This window comes from Psammomys obesus, unplaced genomic scaffold (assembly GCF_907164565.1).
Source record: "Psammomys obesus unplaced genomic scaffold, mPsaObe1.curated_primary_1811, whole genome shotgun sequence".
NCBI lineage: Eukaryota > Metazoa > Chordata > Mammalia > Rodentia > Muridae > Psammomys > Psammomys obesus.
In genome coordinates, this window is record NW_026588368.1 from 4,496,179 (window position 1) to 4,517,040 (window position 20,862).

Sequence of the window (20,862 nt, forward strand, 5' to 3'; positions counted from 1 at the left end):
CGAGGCTCTGGGTCTCAAGAGCCAGAGAGGAATCATTTGGGAGATGCCAGGCAGATCAAACATTCAGCATGCTGGCTCCTACAGTGGAGGGCAGGTAGAGGAGGATGGGGCTGAACGGGCAGAAGGCAATAGAAAGCAAGAAACTTTGTGAGCACAAGGTGGGAACTGAATCGGGCTGAGAGAGGACCAGGGGATAGAGGAGGCACACACCTCTCAGCCTTCTCAAAGTGGAGTTCTGTGAGAATGGAAACCACCTGTGACAATGCTAGCGGATGAGATGGTGAGATGGATTCAAATACCAGGCAGGGTTCCAGGGAAGGAAGGAGGGAAAATGAAAAGTGAGTGTCAGTTTAGAACACAGCGTGGACCTCAGCGTCAGCCCTGCCATTTCTTAGCTGATATTCGCTGACCTCTCTTCTCTTCTGTAGGATGGAGCAGTAATATTTTCATTGGCAGTTTTAGAGGGTTTAATGATAACCACATAGGAAGGGTTAGGGTGATGTCCCTGCACTGAAAATGCTTGAAAAAGGTTAACTATCGTAACTACTGTCACTAGCTGGAGAAGATGACCCCGAAAAGGCAGTGTTTGTTTCTTGGAAGGCCCTGGGTTCTAGGTCCACAGAAACACAACAAAGAAATCAAAATCATATGAATCTCCGGATGGTACAGGCCCGCGCTGGTAGCACCCATCGGCTCAGAGTCCAAATGGAGTGCAGGGGCAAGTACAGGACACGAAGGTGACCACTGGTGACAACTGTCTAGCTTTCCCATCCACTCTTGAATGCAAAGTAGTGATGTCATTTCAAAGGACCTGAGGCAAGAGTCCCAAATGCAGCAGTGAATCCATGTGGGTCACACTCAAGGTGACGTGCACAGTAGAAGCTCTGGGTTGGTCTCTAGCCCAGAGCTGTTGTGGAGCCACAGACAGGAGGCCGACAAACAAAGGAGCAGAGATGGGGGTTCTACAGCTTCCCACGAACACAGGTGCTGCTGGGAAGGGTTGGCCAGTCTCTTCCTGCTTGCCGTGCTGAGTAACTCAGAGAACAGCCAACGTGGATGGTCCAAGGACAGGAAACGTAAGTGGGATGCATGGGGCAAGAGAGGCCAGCCTGCAGTGAATTGGCTGCCTTGGGACCATTTCCCAGAACATCTGCTCAGTGTGTGCAATGACTTAAGAACACGACCCGCATGTCTCTCTACAGGCAAGACACAACACAACGGAGAGCCACCAGAGGCTCGAATGTAAGAAATTCTGAATGAGAAAAAAGCTGAGTATTCTGTAGACTTGGCTCCATTTCAAGGTAAACTGCTGTGAGGTGAAAGAGAGGTTTTTTGACGGGTATTAGGAAGGCATGCCCGGAGAGGTCTCTAGATAAATTCAGTTAATGGCTGGCATGGCTCAGTTAAGTCCCTCTCCCAGATGGTTTGGTGGTAGGCACAAAATTACACAGAAATGCTTAATTTGGCTTAAGCAGGACACGGGCTTTGCGGTCGGAGCTGTAAAACTGTTGAGGGCGGTGCCCTGGAGGTGGTGGGTCAAGTAGAAATGGCCCCTTGTTTTGGCTAGACTTGCCCTATAGTGCCATGACCCAGAGCAGTAGCAGTCCAGGAGTTATGGAGACACAAATGAGCTCCCCAGTTTCAAATTCTCAAACATATGGAATAAACTGCAAAGTATTTTGCTACTTTGCTATTCTGAACAGACCATAAAGCTTACCAGAATGGAGGGATCTGAGAGCATAGTGATTTCTCATTCAGGAAGCTATTTCCTACGGGCATCTGGTCACTGCTTTCACATTGTAGAATTTATTAGCACTAGGGCCAAGGGAAGCTAGAGCTTGATCTTGAAGGCTTTTACAGCTTCCCCACAGGTTAATAATGACACCCTTTCCACCCAAAAAAATACTAGTTTATGCATTGATATGAAGGAACTTCTGCCTTCCTTTTTTGCCTTGAAGTACTTTATGCCTTGAAGCATGAAAACCATGTAATTCCAGTATTGCCTCCAATACTTTATTCCTGGAACATAGTATTTGCTAATCATGTGCTGGATGAATGCTAGCCATATGCTTTAATGGAACTGGACTTTTCAATGTTAGATTACCATTATTCTTACAGTTAGTTTTCAAAGGCTGAAAATAAACTTAGAACCAGGGCTGTGGCTCAATGACAGGGCACTTGCCTAGCATGCCCAAGGCCCTGGGTTACATTCAAATGTCCACCCTCCCCAAGCTAAACCTAAAACCCAACAAACAGGTCCTCTGCCACAGCACTAATGCTTGGCCTACACGTTGCAGAGTCAAAGCACAGCAATCCTGAAATTTCAGCTCATAGCTTGGAGGGAGCAGTAAGACCCACAGGTTCCAGACTCCACCTTAGAGGTAAGACACGGGCCTGAAGAGGTACCTGAAGTGCTAGGCGGATGGGAAGGACTCACTTCAGGAAATTTTGCATGCACCGCCCACAGGCCAGAAGCCAGATCTATAGTTTCCAGATGCATGTACACTCTATCTGCAAGTGTTGCTAAGATACTAATGTCTTAATCTCTAACACGCTTACATACAGACGCGTCTAAAATGCAGCTGCTGTCCTGTTTAGGACCTCTGTCCCAGATGAGATAACCTCTGTGCCCTCTGTGATATTGTGCCTCTACCAACTCCCCAGGTCTGTCTCTCTTGGTAGACTGCTAGATTTCCTCTAAATTCATAGAGAGCCAGAGAGGACAGGAGGAGCACAGCGACACTCACAGTTATGAAAGGTAAAAGCGGGAACAGAGGAGATTCCGTAGAGCATTCACACTGCTTCGGTTGGTACCCTAAGCACTAGTTTTGAATGGCAGGAGAATGGGAATCACTTTCCATAGAGAAAGGTCCTCAGCAGACTAAAGGAATTGTGGTATACTGTCACCTTCAAAGAATAGGCCAGTTAGCTCTGGTGGCTTACTGATCAGAAGCACAGTCCTGAGGCAAGGGGTAGGCGGTCACAAGGACATCACCATGCCTGGGATCTGCTTTCTATGGGCTTGCAGTGGCACGGTCTAGACAAACATTTCCAACTCCCTAGAATTCTGAACGTCTTGTTTTTAGGTTGATTTGGCAGCACCTCACCTTATCTTTCCCTCATCTATTAAGTGAAATGAACTGAGACTTGCCCACCATTATGAAAATGAAAGAAAACCTCCCTCTTGCTGAAGGGATCTATCACAACAATGGCAATATTCTGGGAAGCACAGACCCAGGCAGGGTGGCTGGCCAATCCCATGTGTTTGGTTTGGCTCTCAGAAATGAAGAGTGTCAAGAGGGAAAGGATGAAGAAAACACTCCCCCCCCCAAACCAAACAATGGATTAGGAAATCTAATGCTGAAGCTGTCAGGGTGGTAAGAATAAGGCCTTGTTGCAGCTGAGCTTTAAGTGCAGAACCAGCATGAGGCCCACTCTATGTCCAGCTGATGTCTTCGGCCAAGTGGGAAGCCGCAGCTACCATGGCATGTGCACATGTCTGTTCCCAGAACTGCTCTGCCCAACATGCGTGTTCTACGTTAGTGTCAGTGACAGACTGAAAAGGCTTCTGTGGTCACCTTGCTGAATTTTCTCTCTAATTTTAATGAAGTGACGTATCATCGGATCGGTCACTCTTGGAGAAAGTGACAGGACGCTCCTTTAGTGGGGCACACACTCCTGGCCCAGCGACACAGAACCGTGGAAGGGGTCCTGTTAATGATCAAACTTTGGAGTCAGGGTGGGCTCATCCAAGCGGTCCCTGGGTGAGCATGGCCATTTCAAGCGTGACGATGTACAGGGGTGAGATGTCAGTATCACAGTGACAAGGAAGGCCTGTGTCTGATTTGGCTCGAATGGATGTGGAGGGGCAGGGTTGCATGTTACTATTTTTAGTATGTCGAAGGGAAGAAAGCTCCTTACGAGAGGTTGGGGCTCAAGGAAAAATATTCCCACAATCTCTTAAATCTCGGACTTTCGCAGTCAATACTCAGGTCAAGAAGGGCAGGACGGAGGCTCCAGGGATGTTTCCAGTTAAGCTGGCTCAATGAGTACTTAAGGCTCTCCATGCTATCAGCACAGCTCCCCAAGAAGTATGGCAAAGCCACGGCACTCAGATCGCCAACACCCTTACACAGCTTTGGCCTGACTCAAGAAGACAAAGCAAGTGCTTGGAGGAGGACAGACAGATCTTTCCCCCCACGCTCTCCTTCTAGGGAGCCAGATACAGAGACGGTGGGTTCAGACATCAAGAGAAGTGAAAGGGAGATTCAGCTAAACACAGGCCAGGGGAGACTGAGAAACGCTGGAATCATTCTTCTGCATATAACCCGAGAAGGCCAACCCAAATAAACCAGAGCCCAGACTAAGCTGCACATGGCGCTGTGCAGTTATCCCAATGTCGTGGGACCACTGCATGACACTAAATAGGACTGTCCTACAAGGAACAAGTGATGTGCTGGCCAAGTTACAGCCCCACAGGGGGTTAAACAAGCACTCCAACATTCCTTATTCTTTACTATCTTCTTCTCTCCAGGAAGACCCACAGACTGTGCCGTACACTTAACTGCACTACCCTGACACACACTCGGCCCAGGCTGGCACTGAGTGTGAAGGGAGCATCCTGACAAGATGTTCTGCATTTAAAAGTGTCAGTTCCTTCTGGAGGACACACCGAGAGCATTTACTTCCCAGGCTGCAAGGGGCAGCAGCGGCCGGTACCTGAAACAGAAGCCTCATTTGCCACTTGGCTTCCCTATCTTGGACGAGACATTTCACCTCTTTGGCTTCAACTGTCTGGAGACAGATGCTCTTCAAATTCTTCCCAGACTCCCTGATGTCTGACTAAGCGGAGCCCGTCCCTGGTTTGCCTTATCTAATGAGAGCCAAACAATGATACCCAGCTGGAGGCGCAAGCTATTTCTAGCTTGAGGAAGTTCGGCTCCCAAGAACTCCACTGCACCTGCTCCGGCTCTTATCAGCAGCAAGGGGCCAGAGGCCATACTCGATCTTCCCAAGATTCCTTCTGCTTTGCATTTTGAGTTTCATTTGTGGAACACTTTCCTTTAGGAATAAATGTTGATCGGATCTGGTTTTGCTTCAGCCTTGCAAACACAGAGTGACTTCCCATAGACTCTACATGTATCAAATAGCATGAAGGCAGAGAGTCTGGAGGATGCTGCTACTTTAACACCGTGTGTGTACGATGGTAGAACTAGGACCAGTGGAGCGGGCACCATGCCCAGTCCATTACACTAGCTTACAGTCCCCATCACATCACATGCTTTTTTGCCAAGTTGGAAATAGGATCTGTCTGCAATCTGGCTCATAGTTTGATTTAAAAACACAAGACTCAGCCTGATAACATTAAATCCATTATTTCTCACTTAGGACCCCATGAAAACTCTTATTCACCAGAACCTGATCTATGGGGCTAAACTTAAAAGGCTCCTTCCAGCCAGTGGGCATGTGCCAGGCTCAGCATTTTCTTTTGTGCCTCGTAGCCTTTTGTATCAAAGGAAAGGCAGGGCGGTAAGACAGTTTTTGTGGTATGTAGTAGGGAATGATCACTGTGCCCCCCCCCCCCACATTCCTGATTTCATTCATTCATGGTGTTGTGGCTTTGTGACACAACAGCTCTTCCGGAAAGACCCTGTCACTGAGTGCTGCTCACATGGCTCCCTGTGTCCCTTAGGGGTTGCTGTATGACTCACCCATGGAACTTCTGCAGCGCCCCCTTGCCTCAGGCAGGCAAAAACTCAGGGCTTATTTGGAATGCAGTTTCTAGAGCTGGCATGTAAAGCTAAATCAATACCTAAAACAGTGGCCCAACAGCAATTAGACTCTGAAGTAGTCCTAACGATGCCTTTATGGACTAAGCTGTGTCCAGCCAAAAATTACAAGTTGAAGCCTTAATTCCTAGAACCTAGAAGTATAGCTGTACTTGGAAAGTGGAACCTTTCAAGGGTGATTATGTTAAAGTGAGATCTTCAGTGCAGGCCCTAACCTATATGCCTGGCAGTAGCAGTTTGGATACATGCAAAGACATCAGGGAGGCTCAGGTATACAGGCTAGATCATTCTAGGACACAGTAAGAAGTCTGCAACAGAGAGCCAAAGATCCTAGAACCAACACCCTGATCTTAGGTTTCCAGTCTTCAGAAAGAGAAGATAAATTTCTAAGTGAGCTTCCTAGTCAATGTTTCTTTGTCTTGCTTTGTTTTTTAGGCTGGAAGAAGCTAAAGGACTGCTGTTAGCGGACAATGTCGTGGAACCCGCTGACCATTTGTATCTTGTTCTAACTCTCCATGTCAGGAATGACAGTAAGCGTGGTCTGGTCCCATCTTTCTGACTCAGAATCAGAAGGCTCTCGGCACTTTATGGCAGTGGTCCCAACAACCATGGCTAGAATGCCTGGTAAGTGGCTAGTAGGGTAAATCAAAATAGCTGGGAAGTTTTGGCCAGGCATGGAGGCCGTGTCAGTACTTTCCCTGTCGGGGTGGTGGTGATGCATGAGGTGAGAAATGGCAGTAATGTCTGAGCGTATACTGAAAACTGCTTATGGATTAGGATCCCTCCTTTTGATGTTGTCCTGAGAAGTTGAGTTCCATGGGAGAAGGGGTGTGGTCTTACTCATACTTCTATTTGAAAATGTACACCAGTTTTTCCTAGAGAATTGCCAGTACACACAGCCACTGTCACCTTCATGTGCTCAGGCGGGAGGCTGTGGCTTGTATCACAGTAGACACTATCTTGAAGAACTTTAAGTGATTTCTATTTCTAGATGGTTCCAGTGAGGTCAGTACCATCAAACCTTTGGTTAAAAAAAAAAACCAGAACTATGAAAAAGAACTAATGGTAACATTTTTCAAACACCATGACTGGAGTGAAAACTTTAATTTCTAAAGTTTCTAAGGCACTAGGGTCACGGTGGTAGAGAGGGCTATGCTGGTGACAGACAGGCCAATGTTGGCTTCAGCTTAATACATTTTCTTCCTTTCTTATTTGGGATAGCTTTATCTGTGGGATGTGACACTGGAGATGACAGACTTCTGTCTACCACGGATGCGGTAAATAACTGCCCCCACTAGAGCTCTCGTGGGGCTCTTTGAACACACACACACATATAAAAATCAGGCAATTAGGAGATCTAAAAGGTATTGCTCTCCCTACAATACAGAGCTGTGCCAGTCACAAAAGATTCTGTATTTTAGAAAATATTCACATCTTAGAACTCTAGAGCCCAGTGTGAACCATGGATAATAAGAACTAATTAAGTAAGGCCCCAGTGACTTGGCAGGAAGAAAGGGTTTAGGTGAGAGGGGGGAGGGGATAAGAGAGGATAATGCCAGCAGTGTGGGGTGGGACAGGGATATGCTTATGATTAAAACACATTACATACACACACACACACACACACACACACACACACACACACACACACACGAATCAACCTGTGATGTGAAAAAGGTCTGGTGTTTTTGTTGCAAAGCTGAAGGTGCAGGAAGCCTGTAAGCTTGCGGCAGTAGGTGAGTGAGGAGAACCAAGAGCTTCTTAGTCAGGAAGTGTCAGGTATGGCAGTGAAGGACAGAGATGACAGAATCCTCTTCTCTAGAACAAATTTAGGGGAAAAGTCTGTTTATTTAACAGCTCAGGTTCCCTATTGTTGCCTAGGCTCAAGCAACTCTCAAAGTATCACAATTGCACAACACTGCTTGTCTAGAATAGTGTGTGTGTGTGTGTGTGTGTGTGTGTGTGTGCGTGTGCACAGACACACACAGAATACAGGTCCCCTAATTTGTAACTCCTCCCCCAATTACACAAATAAGGTTATTCTGCATTCATCTCTAACTTGTAGTTTTGTACCTTTGTATATTCTTCCTTGTACACACCAAACGCCAAACTATTCTTACACTAAGAATGAATGGAAAATAGTATTTATTAACATTTGCACAATTTCAAGAATGCAAAAGTGCTATTTTTGACTGGAAGTCTCTATAGTCAAATCCCCATTTCCTCAACTTCGTGCTGGGAATATCCACAGGAGCAAGGCAGGAGTTTTGGGTCCACAGCCAGCTTTGAACTCCTCCTGTGCTGTGTGCTCAGCTCGATGCCATATCCCTCCTTCTCGTCACTGAAGACCCAGGCACCCTCCGCTCACCTCCCTGCACACCCCTTTGCTTGGCTTTTTAATGTGGGGTCTGGTGTATGAGGGTCAGACTCAGATCCTTATGCTTGTTGCACAAGCACTTTTATTAGCTGAGCCATCTCTCCAGTCTCAATTTTTATTTTTTTTATAATAAGCTTTCATTGCCAGATGGTTCAGCATCCAGCTAGAAAGATACTCTGGAAAAAGAAAATGCCAGATTGTGTGAGAGCAGAGCTGAGAAGAAAAGTAAGTCTACTGTACTATGTATTTTTCATAAATGTGTCAAGACACACACAACACGCGCACATTCCTATGCTCAGTTCTGAGGCAAACACATTTATCTTCATGGCTCTGCTGGTCTCTGCTCGATTGCTAGCCTTGCCTTGTGCAGCCTCACACAGGCTGCCTCTCTCAGGACTTTCCACAAGAGTTGAGCATTTGAGCTGAGAAAACAAGTTCAGACATCACAAAAAGAAGAAAAGCAGACCACAAACACTGAGGCTGGGAACCAGAACAAAGACTGTCACCCACCAGGAACCATTCTTCTTGCTCTCTTTATTCCCTGCTGTTTCTCAGGCTCTGCCCCCAACCGGCTCCTGAGTCCACTTGGCTCACTTGGGTGGCACAGCAACCAGGCAAAGCCATCCAAGAGGGAAGAATGGAATGTCGTGTCTGTGGTCAATGACTGATGAGCCCGAGTGACAGAGATGACTGCCAGGTTCTGTGCTTAGCGCTGCCCTGGCACGGCCAATCCTGAGTCCACTGCTTTCAAAGGAGGGATGGACGCATGTTACCCAGAAGTTGGAGAACAAATGAAAAAAGAATCCAAGAAGACAGGGCCTGAGCCAGGCACACTATTTTCTGAAAAATAAAAATGGGACCAAGTGCTGGGAATAGAGATTAGAATTCAAGTTCAGTGACCCACAGAGCAGCTCACTGATACAAATTCATTCCAGTGTGGCTCAACTCCTGGTAGGAAGCTACCATTTATGGTGGGAAAAAAAAAATCTGTACTCTAGGGGGGCATCCACTTTAATGTTTTAATAGAATCTATCACTGAACTGCTTTAATGCTTCAAAGAGAGGTTGGAGGTGAGGTGTGCCCTTCAAACAACAAAATACTGACATACAATAAAAAACAGGTATTTGCTTATATACATGCCTCTGTGTGTGTTGTGAAAATATGCGTGCATCAATGCAGGTGCCATTGGAGGCCACAAGGTGTCAGATCCCCCCGTACAGGGTGTTACAGGTGGTTGTAAGCTGCCTGGGTATGGAAAAGGCAGCACGTTCGTAACTGCTGAGCCACCTCTCTACCTAGCCCAAGCACAGGTCTTCAAGTTTGTAATTTCGTATGTGTATGCAAACATGTCTGTGCATATGTAGGGCATCCATACATGTGCACATGAAAGCTAGAAGACAACCTTAAGTATCATCCCTCAAGAGCTGTCCATCTCCTACCCCATCCTTTTCGGCAGTACTGGGGATTGAACCCATGGCCCCACAGATGGTAGGTAAGTGGTCTATCACTGAGCTACAGCTCCAGCCTAACCTAATTTTTTGAGAAAGGGTCTCTCACTGGCCTGAAGCTTGCTGACTAGGATAGACTAGCTTCCCAGCAAGCCCTGGGCTCTGCTTGCTCCCGCCTCCCCACAGCTGGGATTACAATTGATGTGCATCAGCACCTTTCAATAATAAGAACAACAACAATTTTTGTTTTTCTGAGACAGGGTTTCTCTGTGTAGCCCTGGCTGCCCTGGGACTCACTCTGTAGACCAGGCTGGCCTTGAACTCACAGAGTACAGGAATTAAAGGCATGCACCACCACCACCACCACTACCACCACCACCACCATCACCACCAAGCTCTTTTAAAACACCACAAGTTACATTACATCAACTTCTACAGTTTTTGGAATGCTTGGAATAGTTCTTAAGGAGTAATGTAGGACCTCTGAAAATCCCTGCCCTGCAGACTATCAATGCAGATGCTGAGACTTATGGGCAACCTTTGGGCAGAGTGCAGGGAATCTTAGGAAAGAAGTGGGAAACAGTAAGATCTGGAGAGGACAGGAACTCCACAAGGAGAGCAACAGAACCAAAAAATCTGAGCACAGGGGTCTTTCCTGAGACTCATACTCCAACCAAAGACTACGCATGGAGATAACCTAAGACCCCTGCACAGATGTAGCCCATGGCAGTTCAGTATCCAAGTGGGTTCCATTGTAATAGAAACAGGGACTGTCTCTGACATGAACTGATTGGCCTGCTCTTTAATTACCTCCCCCTGAGGGGGAAGCAGCATTACCAGGCCACAGAAGAAGACAATGCAGCCACTCCTGATGAGACCTAATTGACTAGGATCAGAAGGAAGGAAAAGAAGTCCTCCCCTATCAGTGGACTTGGGGAGGGGCATGCAAGCAGAGGGTGGAGAAAGGGAGGGATTGGGACGGGAGGAGGAAGGGAACCACAGGGGGGATACAAAGTGAATAAAGTGTAATTAATAAAGAAAAAAATATATATAAAAAGAAGTAATGTTTATGGGTCTGGGGAGATGGCTGAACAGTTCAAGTGCTGTTCCTGTAAGCAAGAGAGCTCGAGTTTGGACCTCAGAATCCAAATAAAGGTGGGTGCCAAGACAGCCCACCTCTACTTCCAGCCTGGTAAGAGGATCCCTAAGCAAATTGGCTAGGGAGACTAATCATGTAGGCTAGCTCTAAATTCCATTAGGAAATCCTGTCTCAAAAGTAAGGTGGAAAACAAACCAAGAAAGAGGCCTACCATTAACCTCAGGACTCCACACATGTGTATAAACATATACTTCCCCCGCACATGGGAACATGTACACACACACACACACCATACACATATACATGAAAAGTATGGTGTTACACAACTTTAATCTCAGCATCAGCACTTGGAGGGAGGCAAAAGGATTTAGTTCGAGGCCACCCTCATGTACCTTCCTAGTACAAAGGACTGCCTGGATGATGGGAGACTGCCTCTCCTGGCAGGCAGGCAGGCAGGCAGGCAGCAAGCAAGCAAAATAGTTACACGCAAGTAGGGACAAGAACTAGAAGTAGAAAATAAACAAAATGTAACAATGTCAGGCGAGTCAGGCGAGCCAGGCGCGGTGGCCACATGCCTGTGATCCCAGCAGAGGCAGGCAGATCTCTGTTGAGTTCAAGGCCAGCCTGGTCTACAAAGTGATCTAGGGCAGCCAAAGCTACAGAGAAACATTGTCTTGAAAACAAACAAACCAAAGCAAACAAAAAAATCCAACCATCCAAACAAAGCAAAGGCAGGTGAAAAACTTGCACAGGGAAACCTAGAATTTCCTGCAAATAATTTTTGACTCCATTTTTATGTTCTTTGAATCATAGCACTGACAGGAATAACAGGAAGTACAAAAGAAGGTAAGACCTCTAGGACTAGACATACAGGGCCATAATTTCCCATGCTTGGAGAACAAGAGAAACATTTCAATCAGCAAAATTCTTAGGTTTCATAGAATTAAGCACACTGAAAATGAGGTGGCAAGGATATCACAACATCTAAGATCAGAGCAGGGTGTGGTGGCATACACCTTTATTTGGAAGGCAGAGGCATGGTGGACTTTTATGAGTTTCAGGTTAGCCTGGTCTACACAGTAAGTTTCAGATCAGCTAGGGTGTCATTAGGAGACCTTGTCTCAAAAACAGCAGCAGCAGCAGCAGCAGCAACAACAGAAGCCACACAAACAAAAAGAAAAAGAAAACAGATCAAAGAGGCACACTCAAAGCTAGCTGACTCTAAGAGTCGTATGCTTTAATCACTTCAGCTGCCACTGACAGCACATGACACGGATGTGCGCATGCCTCCTGTCCAGTTCTACTGAAGCCAATCTCTCATACTCAAGAAAACACCCAAGTGAGTCATAGTGTATGCCTGCGCTTAGGAGGTGGCAACAGGAAGAGCGGAAGTTCAAGGCCAGAGTAGACTGCATGAATCAAAAATGGATAAATAACAACCCCCCCCCCCCAAGCAAAAAAACAAAAAAACACAGGAAAAAAAAAAACAAAACCCAAAGTAAATAAACCATGAACTCGAGACAAACCCCATTCCTCTGAAAATGCCCAGGAACATATTTGAAGGCTGACCTCAATCACTGCATTTTCTATATGGAACAATTGTGAATTCTAACAGAGTGACAAAACTTTACTTTCTAACTTCTTTCCAGGCTCTGCCTCAAATCTGTTCTAGGTAGTGGTCTTTAATTTTCAGTCTTTTAACTCTGAGTATTTATATCCTCACCTCTGGGTCTTTTTGAAAGAGAAGATTTATTTATGTTTTTGATATAGTAAAATCCACATTTTACTCTTTCTAAGCTGTGACCTTTATTTCATGTGTCTGGGTGTTTGCCTGCATGTATGTCTTTGCAGCATGTGCATACAGTGCCTGCAGAATCCAGACGAAGGCACTAGATCCCCGGGAATGGAGTTACAAACAGTTGTGAGCCGTCATGTGGTACTGAGAATCAAACTGGAATTCTCTGGAAAAGCAACCAGTGCTCTTAAGCACTGAGTACTCTCCAGCCCCCAATTTTTATTCTTTCTCATATTATGGGCTGTTTACAAACAGGTGCCAAATGTACAACTACCTTAAGAAGAAACGACTGTGGAATTGAGACTTACCCAGTCTACAGGGCAAGTCCATGCTAAGTGATACTCTGTTGAGAAGATCTAACACTCACCTCCTTCATATCCACTACTCTAGACCATCTCCGTTGACATGCTAATAAGTAATATTATTTCATTAAAAGGTCAAGTAATCCTAGGAAGAATTATTATAATTTGGAGCTGAGAAGGGGAAATGGAAAGTGACAGAGCTAGACTTCAGATGCTCTAGTGGATTCCATTACTGTTATCTTTTTTCTGTAATGGCATTGTGTGGTTTTTTGTTTGTTTTCGTTTTCGAGACAGGTTTCTTTGTAAACTAGGCAGAGATCCCTTGCCTCTTCCTCTCAGAGTGCTGGGATTACAGGTGTGCATCATTAGGCCTGGCCTGTGTTTGTGTGTTTTAAAACAAGGGAACCATTACTTTACATATGTCTACTGGGTTTTCTTTTTCTTTGGTCCAGAGATTTAAAAATACAGGGTAGCAAGGGGAACATTATTACATACAATGTGAATATAGTTTGCTGCCTCTGAAACTTAGATTGAAATTTAATTCCTACTAAAAGAGAAAAGATGAAATGAATTGGACTTTTCGAGGTGAGAGCTTCACCCATTTGCCTGGATTAATTCACTTACACAACTAACAGATCAACAGATTCATGCATTATTCCCAAATTGGGTGTGCTATCAAAGCCATCTTGGGGAAATCTCTCCTGTGATTGCTGTCTCTTGCCCTGTGATATACTGCACTGCCTGAGGATGCTAACAGCAAGAAAGCCATCACTATATGGAGGTCCTTGACCTTGGCCATAGCTGTGAACCAAAATACACTTTTCTTTTATGATTTACTCAAGTGTAGCATTGTGCTTCTAGCAACAGAAAAATGGATGAGGACAAACATCTTGCTTCTTTTCTGTTTTTTTTTTTTTTTTTTTTGGGTTTTGAGACAGAATCATTCTGTAGCCCAGGCTGGCCTGGAGTAGGTAAGTAGCCCAGGCTAGTCTTAGATTCCTTGTAATGAGCCTCCCGAATCACAGCTAAGAGCCACTGTGCCCAACATGTCTTTCTACGGTATCATTCAAGGGTATAATTTGATTTTTCATGGTATTTTTCTTGGAGGGCATGGGAAGGTACATAACATGTTTTGCTCTTGCTTTTCAGGTGATTCTTGTTAGTCAGGATATATTATTTTATAAAGCTTCCCCACTTTGGCTGGACTTTGACAGGTTTCCTAAGTATAGTCGTTTGGTTTCTCTAGATTCTTGTCTCCCCTGCCCTGGTTCACCCCTAGTAATGGTCAGCTGGGAAATTCATTTATGACTACCTGAATAAATGTGAGTATGACTACTCACTATTACCCCAGCAACTGGGAAGCTTTTCAACTGCCTTCCCTCCTGCCTTCCTCTAAAATATCTAGGAAGGGCCTCTCACTCTGCCATGTGGACCTCAGTTCTCCTCAGAAACTCCAATAGTGGCTACAGTCTATGGAGTTAACAGCTCCTCTCACAGATCTCTTATAAACAGGTTCGTCTGTCTCAGTATTCTCCTTAAACCCGAAATCTGAGCCCTTTCAGCCCTCACTTTCCTTCTGGGTTAGTACAAATTAAGGCCCAATCACTTATGTGCTCCCCAAAGCCGAGGAATATTCACTGGGTTTCAAGATCTGTCTTTTCTGTGGACTGTACAGCAATGAACAATGAGCAGGGTCTAACAGCTGACTTTGAGGGTCTTAGATAAAGGAAGCTTTGCATAGTGCAGAGGGTAGCTAACAAGGGACGGGAAAATGAGTGGATTCGGGTATGAAATTCACAAGGAATCATAAATACGTGCTAACACTGCATGAGGATCAGAAGATGCTGGGAGCCTTAAAATACTGTCCGAGTACCTAGGGAGCTAGTTCTGTTTAGGAGACAGAAAGTTCCAGTGAGCACCTCTACCCAGCAACAGGGGGAGGATTATCTGGAAAGTATCAGTTTGTTGAGACATGGAGAGAAGAGGTCATTAAGGAAACTGGACTCAAGGCGATGAGCTTCCTTGAGTAGTGATGAAACAGGCTTGGCAGACAAAAGGGAAAGGACGGAAACAAGGACTTAAACAGAAACGCTTTTTGTACTGGTTTTTTTTTTTTTTTTTTTTTTTTTTTTTTTTTTTTTTTTTTTTTTTCTGAGACAAGGTCTTGCTATATAATATAACCCTGGCTAGCCTGGAACCTGTGGCAATTCTCCTGCCTCTGTCTCCTGAGTGTTGGGATTACTGGTATGCACTACTGTACCTCTCTGAACAAATTATAAAAGTTAGAATACAGCTCAACTTGACAGAATCCCCTGGCTCTCCAGACATGAAGGAGTCCACAGTCTCCAGTCCAGCCTTCTCGCTGGGGTTCACTGAGTGTCAGCTCACGCCAACTCTACCCAGCGACTGTTTTCATGTTTTGTTTTGTTCCTTATGATCGAGGCAGGTTCAAACGATGTCTCAGGAGACAGGAGTGTGGGTGATGATCTCGAGCTTCTGACTCGGTACTGGGTTACAAGCATGCACTACTATGTGAGTTTTCCAGTGGTCTTGCCAGTATGTTGTAATATAGCCACAGCTCCCTAAAGACAGCTGGAGGATCATGACAGCAACTTGTCAAAAGCCCCTGACCCAAGCTCTTTCTTCAGTGGCTGCCATTTCAACAGGAACCCTATGGCAGGCTAACTTTCTGGGTCAGTACTTTATTGATCAGAGGAAGTTACTCTGAGCCAGACAGCACTTCCTCCACAGGCTTATTTCAAACACCTGTTGTGACTATTTGGTAAACACTCTTGAACCTTGGTAAAAGAATGGTAGCTATCGGGTGAGGGATGGGAATAGAGGAGATGTTGGGAAAACAATTCAAAATTTCATCTAGCCATAAGCTGAGGAGATCATGGCATAACCATTTGTGCCTGCAAGAATGAAGATATCCCCTTTTTTTCCTTTCCTTATGGGAATGTGCATGAGTGAATGAATATTCCTGTGGAGGTTGGAGGTCAATATTGGACTTCATCCTCATTAGTTCTTTACCTTATTCTTTGAAGCAGGGTCTCTCAGTGAAACCCAGAGCTTGCCAACATAGCTAGTTGTGCGAGCTAGCTTGCTCTGGGCTCCCTTGTTTGCCTTCTGAGGCTGGGATTACACGGCCACATCCACCTGGCATTTTATAGATTCTGGGAAATCTAAACTGCAGGCCTCTTGCTGGCAGGGCAAACACTGTACCACTGAGCCACCTCTCCAGCTCAAGAATGAATATATTCTAGAGAGACACTCATGCCTTTCTCTTTGGTTATCAGATCACCGGAACAACAGTCGCCAAGGAATTGGAATTGCCCCAAAATCTCATGCTGCAAGAAAGAAAAAGCTGAAAGTTGGCGCCAGTCAGAGGAGCTTGTCGCCTGAAAAGGTTCTGACACATTTGTCAGCCCACTTTACAGAGAGGCCTGGAATTGAGACAATGACAGGAGGGAACATGCTTTGACTGGGACTGCTGCTGTGTGCCTCTTGCCTTGTTTTTAAACCTAAACATCAAGTTAGGACCCAGAAGATGTCCTGGAGGAAGGCCGTGTCCTTGGAACTCTGCTCTTCTTCTCAGTGTGGCCAAACCGAGTCAACTTCCCCTTTCTGCTTCTCACTGTTACTTGTCTGTTCAACTGGCCAAGCCTGGTGCGTTGTGGCTTCCAGGGCTCAGCTCTGACCCCTACAATTCCAGTAGTACAACCATGCTGATTACAATAAAACACAGCTGGGAGAGAGTATTTTACGTGTCCTTCACCCTTCTCCACAAAATCAAAACAGAATAAGGGGTGCTCACTGGAGGGGTGCCAGGAGAAGGTGGGACAACCTGGCTGAGGCCACTCCTCCCGATCCTTCTCCGTGGCAGGCATGCTCCTATCTCAACCCATCACCCCCAGCCCATGTTTCACCTGGGTGTTGGCTGAGGGAGGGAGAGTACTGCCCTGTGGAAAGGACGCTACAGGGCAAGGCCTTTCCTGGAATAACTTCATATCTGCTTTTGTTTGCAGGAGACCATAACGGAGTCCAAAGTGGAAATGAGGAAGATTTGAAAGACCAAGCTGAGGATGACTTCTCTTCCCTACACCCTATTCTGTGAGAACTGAGGTGCCCATTTTGAAGGCTCTTACTCCCACACCTCTACTGTCTACCTGCTGTTGCTGTCCTGGGGTCCACCACCCCTTGGAGTGCCCACCCCCAGTCCTAGCTTCAAGCTGATGCTTCAACAGAGCTAGAGGGTTGGATGGGTCACAGATCCTGGCATAGAAGGTTGGGCTAACTATATCCTAAGTCTCCCAAGAGAAAGCCAGAGGAATTAGGCTATAGGTTGGCACCCTTAGCTTTACTCAAAACAGAGTAAAGCAAGCTCTGGGGACATAGCTCAGTGACACTTGGCTAATGTGTAGAAGGTTCTAGATGTGATTCTCAGTACTGGTGGGCGTGCTGGGGGTTAGATCCTTAGGTTTGTACAGCAGTGTTTTACCAACTGAGCTGTTTCTTTAGGCCCCCCAAATCATATTAATTGATTTATATTTTTCTTTATTTTCAGATCAACAGAGAGCACACACAGAATTATTTTTTGAAGTAAAGTATGTGCCGAGTTAAACATGCATTTCCTCACCTTTTCTTATTTTGGGGTAAACGCTGATTTCACAGAGTTAGAATCTCAGGTTAATGTAGTACCCCAGTGTCCTCTGTTCTGCATACTCCTCAGTGTGGCCACCAGAGCGGTGGTCTTTACTGTAAATACATCCTGGATTCTACAGCTGGGGAGTGGTGGTGTGTGACTGTAATCCTAGAGCTGGGAAGGGAGAGGCAGGAGGATCCCTAAGACTCACTGGTCAGACAGTCTAGCCAAACTAGTGAGCTCCAGGCCAACAGATACTGACTGAAAAAAAAAAAAAAAAAAAAAAAAAGAAAAGAAAGCTGAAAGCTCTTGAGGAATGACATATGAGGATGGCCCCTGGACTCCACATGTGTACATGAACATATACCCACACTTGCTATTTGCACATTTTCACCCAACACACACACACACACACACACACACACACACACAGTTCCTGGAACCATGTCCTTACCCCCAAACATCCAGCCAGGGAAGTGTGCTTGGCCCACAGCTTAAATAAGACCTACCTGCTCCTGGGTCATCTTCTGCAGCTCATTCTCCCAAGCTGCCTGGTCACCATCTGCATTGTAAGAAGCTGGTGGGGTGAGTCCACGGAGGATTAAGGGGTCTCGGTCATGGCAGAGGGCTGTCAGGTGTCCAATATACAATTTTAACTTGCTTCTATTTTGGTCAAGTTCTAAGAGGGGCTGGATGATCTGAGGTGAAAAAGAAGGAAGAAGGTCAAGGTTAAGCTGAAATGAGAAGTTCAGATATCCCTTATGCCTCCCGAACTGAGCGAGGCTGAGACTCTGCTCAGCACTACTGCAGTCCTCGTAATTGTAGAGACAAACAGTTTCACAGTGGTGTTTACCGGGAAGTGAGGAGGGACTATGGCTGAGCATATCAATACCAGAAGGAGAACTCTGCACTGAGGCAGGAGACTGACACAGGACTGACTTGTGTGTGTTTAAATTATGAATGAATGAATGAATGAATGAATGTTTGCATATGGCCGTGCTTTCTATGGCACGTGTGGACTTTTTCCTTTCACAGTGTGGGTCCTGGGGGTTGGACTCAAGCCTTCAGGCTTGGTGACATCTTCACTGCCAGTCACTTTGCCAGTGCAGACTAGCTTGTTTTTACAGAGATGTCCCCGATGCCCAGAGCCTGCGGTGACCCTACAAGTGCCCTGTGCAGTTCTTTGTGAGCAGATCTCAAAAGACTGCTAGTGGAGACTGCTCGTCGGAGAGCCTGGGCAGCTTGCTTCACGTGGGCCTCTCCCTCCCAGAGGGAAGAAGAGCTCAGTCTCTGGAGGAAGTGCGTGTTGTTCTTGGCTGAGACGGGTGATGGGAGAACTCATTACTAAATCTGTCTCGTCCTGGCTGAGTTCCCTTCATTCATTTCTCAGAGGCTATCTGATATTCTTTCTCTGCAAACAGCAACTGGTAGATCTTTGCATAACACCAAGTACCTGACTCCCAGCCAAGGCCAGAAACATTGGTTCTGCGTTTTTCTTAAGAGACCTGCTGTAAATTTCTTTCCTATCTGGTTCTCTTTGTCCCGGATGAGTAACTATTCCTTGGATTCTCTTTGGGATGCCTGACTGATGGATTCTGTTCCATGTTTCATGTGACACCTTCGGGGACAAAACCCTGGCCAGGTATTGGCAGTGATGATCAAGCCCAAGGTGATCAGAAAGAGCCAGTCCAAGTTTCGCAGCTAGAGCAGCAAGCGCAAAACTCATGGCAGCCACGGGAGCTGCTGGGCCTTGACAGATTCCCAGGCCTTACGCCCCAGAAACCTGTAGCCGCTGAATGCCACTAGCCTTTTCTAGTTTTTATTTACTTATTACTTATACAATGTTCTGCCTGCATATGTGCCTGCAGAAGAGGGCACCAGATCTCACTATAGAAGGTTGTGAGCCATGATATGGTTGCTGGGAATTGAACTTGGGACCTTTGGAAGAACAGCCAGTGCTCTTAACCTCTGAGCCATCTCTCCAGCCCTAGCATTTTTCTATTAACAAGACATCTCAACCCCACCTCATGATTAAGGGACTATATCATCTTCAAATAGAAAGAAACAAGGCCTGGAATTCATTTGAATAGTGACAACACACACACATCTTGTTTAAAGGTAGTAGTTAAACACTAACGTGCTGTGTGTAAGGCTCCCAGGCTTTCCAAGAGACCCCTGACCAGCGGGCTGGTGGCAACAGCTGTGCATCAGCATCTCATATGACAGGCAGAGCAACAGGGCCAGTCAGAGAAGGAAGAAGGTGTCCCAATCAAAACAGAGGTTTTGAAAGGGAAGGATTCAGACAGTTCTTCACAAACAACACCAACTCCTCAGAGAGAATTGTGTTTCACTTCTGACCCCGAATGTATTGTCACTATGGAAAGAGTAAAGATTAAAAAAGGCTGGGCATAGTGGTGTATATTTTCTAATACCAGCACCCAGGAGTCCGAGGGAGGAAGATCATGAGTGTGTTGGCTAGTCAGTCTTACGTCAACAAGCTAGAGTTATCTGAAGGGAAGAAACCTCAATTGAGGAAATGACTCCATAAGATGCATCGGTGGGGCGTTTTCTTAATTGGTGATTGGTGGGGAAGGGCCCAGCTCATGGTGGGTGGTGTCATCCCTGGGCTGGTGCCATCCCTAGGCTGGTGGTCCTGGGTTCTATAAGGAAGCAGGCTGAGCATGCCGGGGGAGCACAAGCAGGTAAGCTGTACCTCTCCGTGCTTCTCCATCAGCTCCCGCCTTCAGGATCCTGCCCTGCTTGAGTTCCTGCCCTGACTTCCTTCAATGATGAACAGTGCTGTGGAAGTGTGAGCCAAATAAACCTTTTTCTCTCCCAACTTGCTTTTGGTCATGGTGTTTGTTGCAGCAACAGAAACCCTAACTAAGACAATGAGTTTGCAATAGTGTGATCCTGTCTCAAAAAATAAACATTTTTCTATCCAATTCACATTGGATATTAGAATATAGGTTACACAAAACAATGGGGTTTCTTTTTGATCTTTCCTCACCCTCCCGCCACAGAACTGAGAACTGAATCTAGAATCTTGTACACATTAGCCAAGTAGCACTGAGCTATGTCCCCAGATTTTGCTTTACTCTGTTTTGAGACTGTGTCTAATAAGATTGTCCCTGGCCTTGAACTTGCAATGATCCTCCTGTCTCAGGCTCCTGAGCTACCAGGCCTGGTTCACTGATATCTTCATACATACAAGTGACACCTTTTGATAATACTGATCTCGCTAGTCTTCCTGTCTTCCCCTCTTTCTGATGGCCTTCCCTTCTACTTTCACATCTTCCCCACTCCCCACACTCTTGAGTTCACATCCAAGGAAAAACACGTAAGATGTATGTATGTATGTATGTATGTATGTATGTATGTATGTATGTATGTATGTATGTATGTAT

General features: G+C 45.8%; 1 protein-coding gene across 8 annotated transcripts in view; it reads right to left on the bottom strand.

Moving 5' to 3' along the window:
- The window catches only part of Erc1 (ELKS/RAB6-interacting/CAST family member 1), a 269,824-nt gene that overhangs the window by 5,601 nt on the left and 243,361 nt on the right, over nt 1-20,862 (bottom strand). For 4 of the 8 annotated variants that reach the window (XM_055604168.1, XM_055604166.1, XM_055604167.1 and 1 more), the window contains one exon: nt 17,965-18,153. In XM_055604168.1, the coding sequence (XP_055460143.1) occupies nt 17,965-18,153 (189 nt within the window). Of the gene's footprint in view, nt 1-17,964; nt 18,154-20,862 lie in introns of those variants that run through there. The other 4 variants (XM_055604171.1, XM_055604172.1, XM_055604170.1 and 1 more) reach the window with 1 other exon arrangement.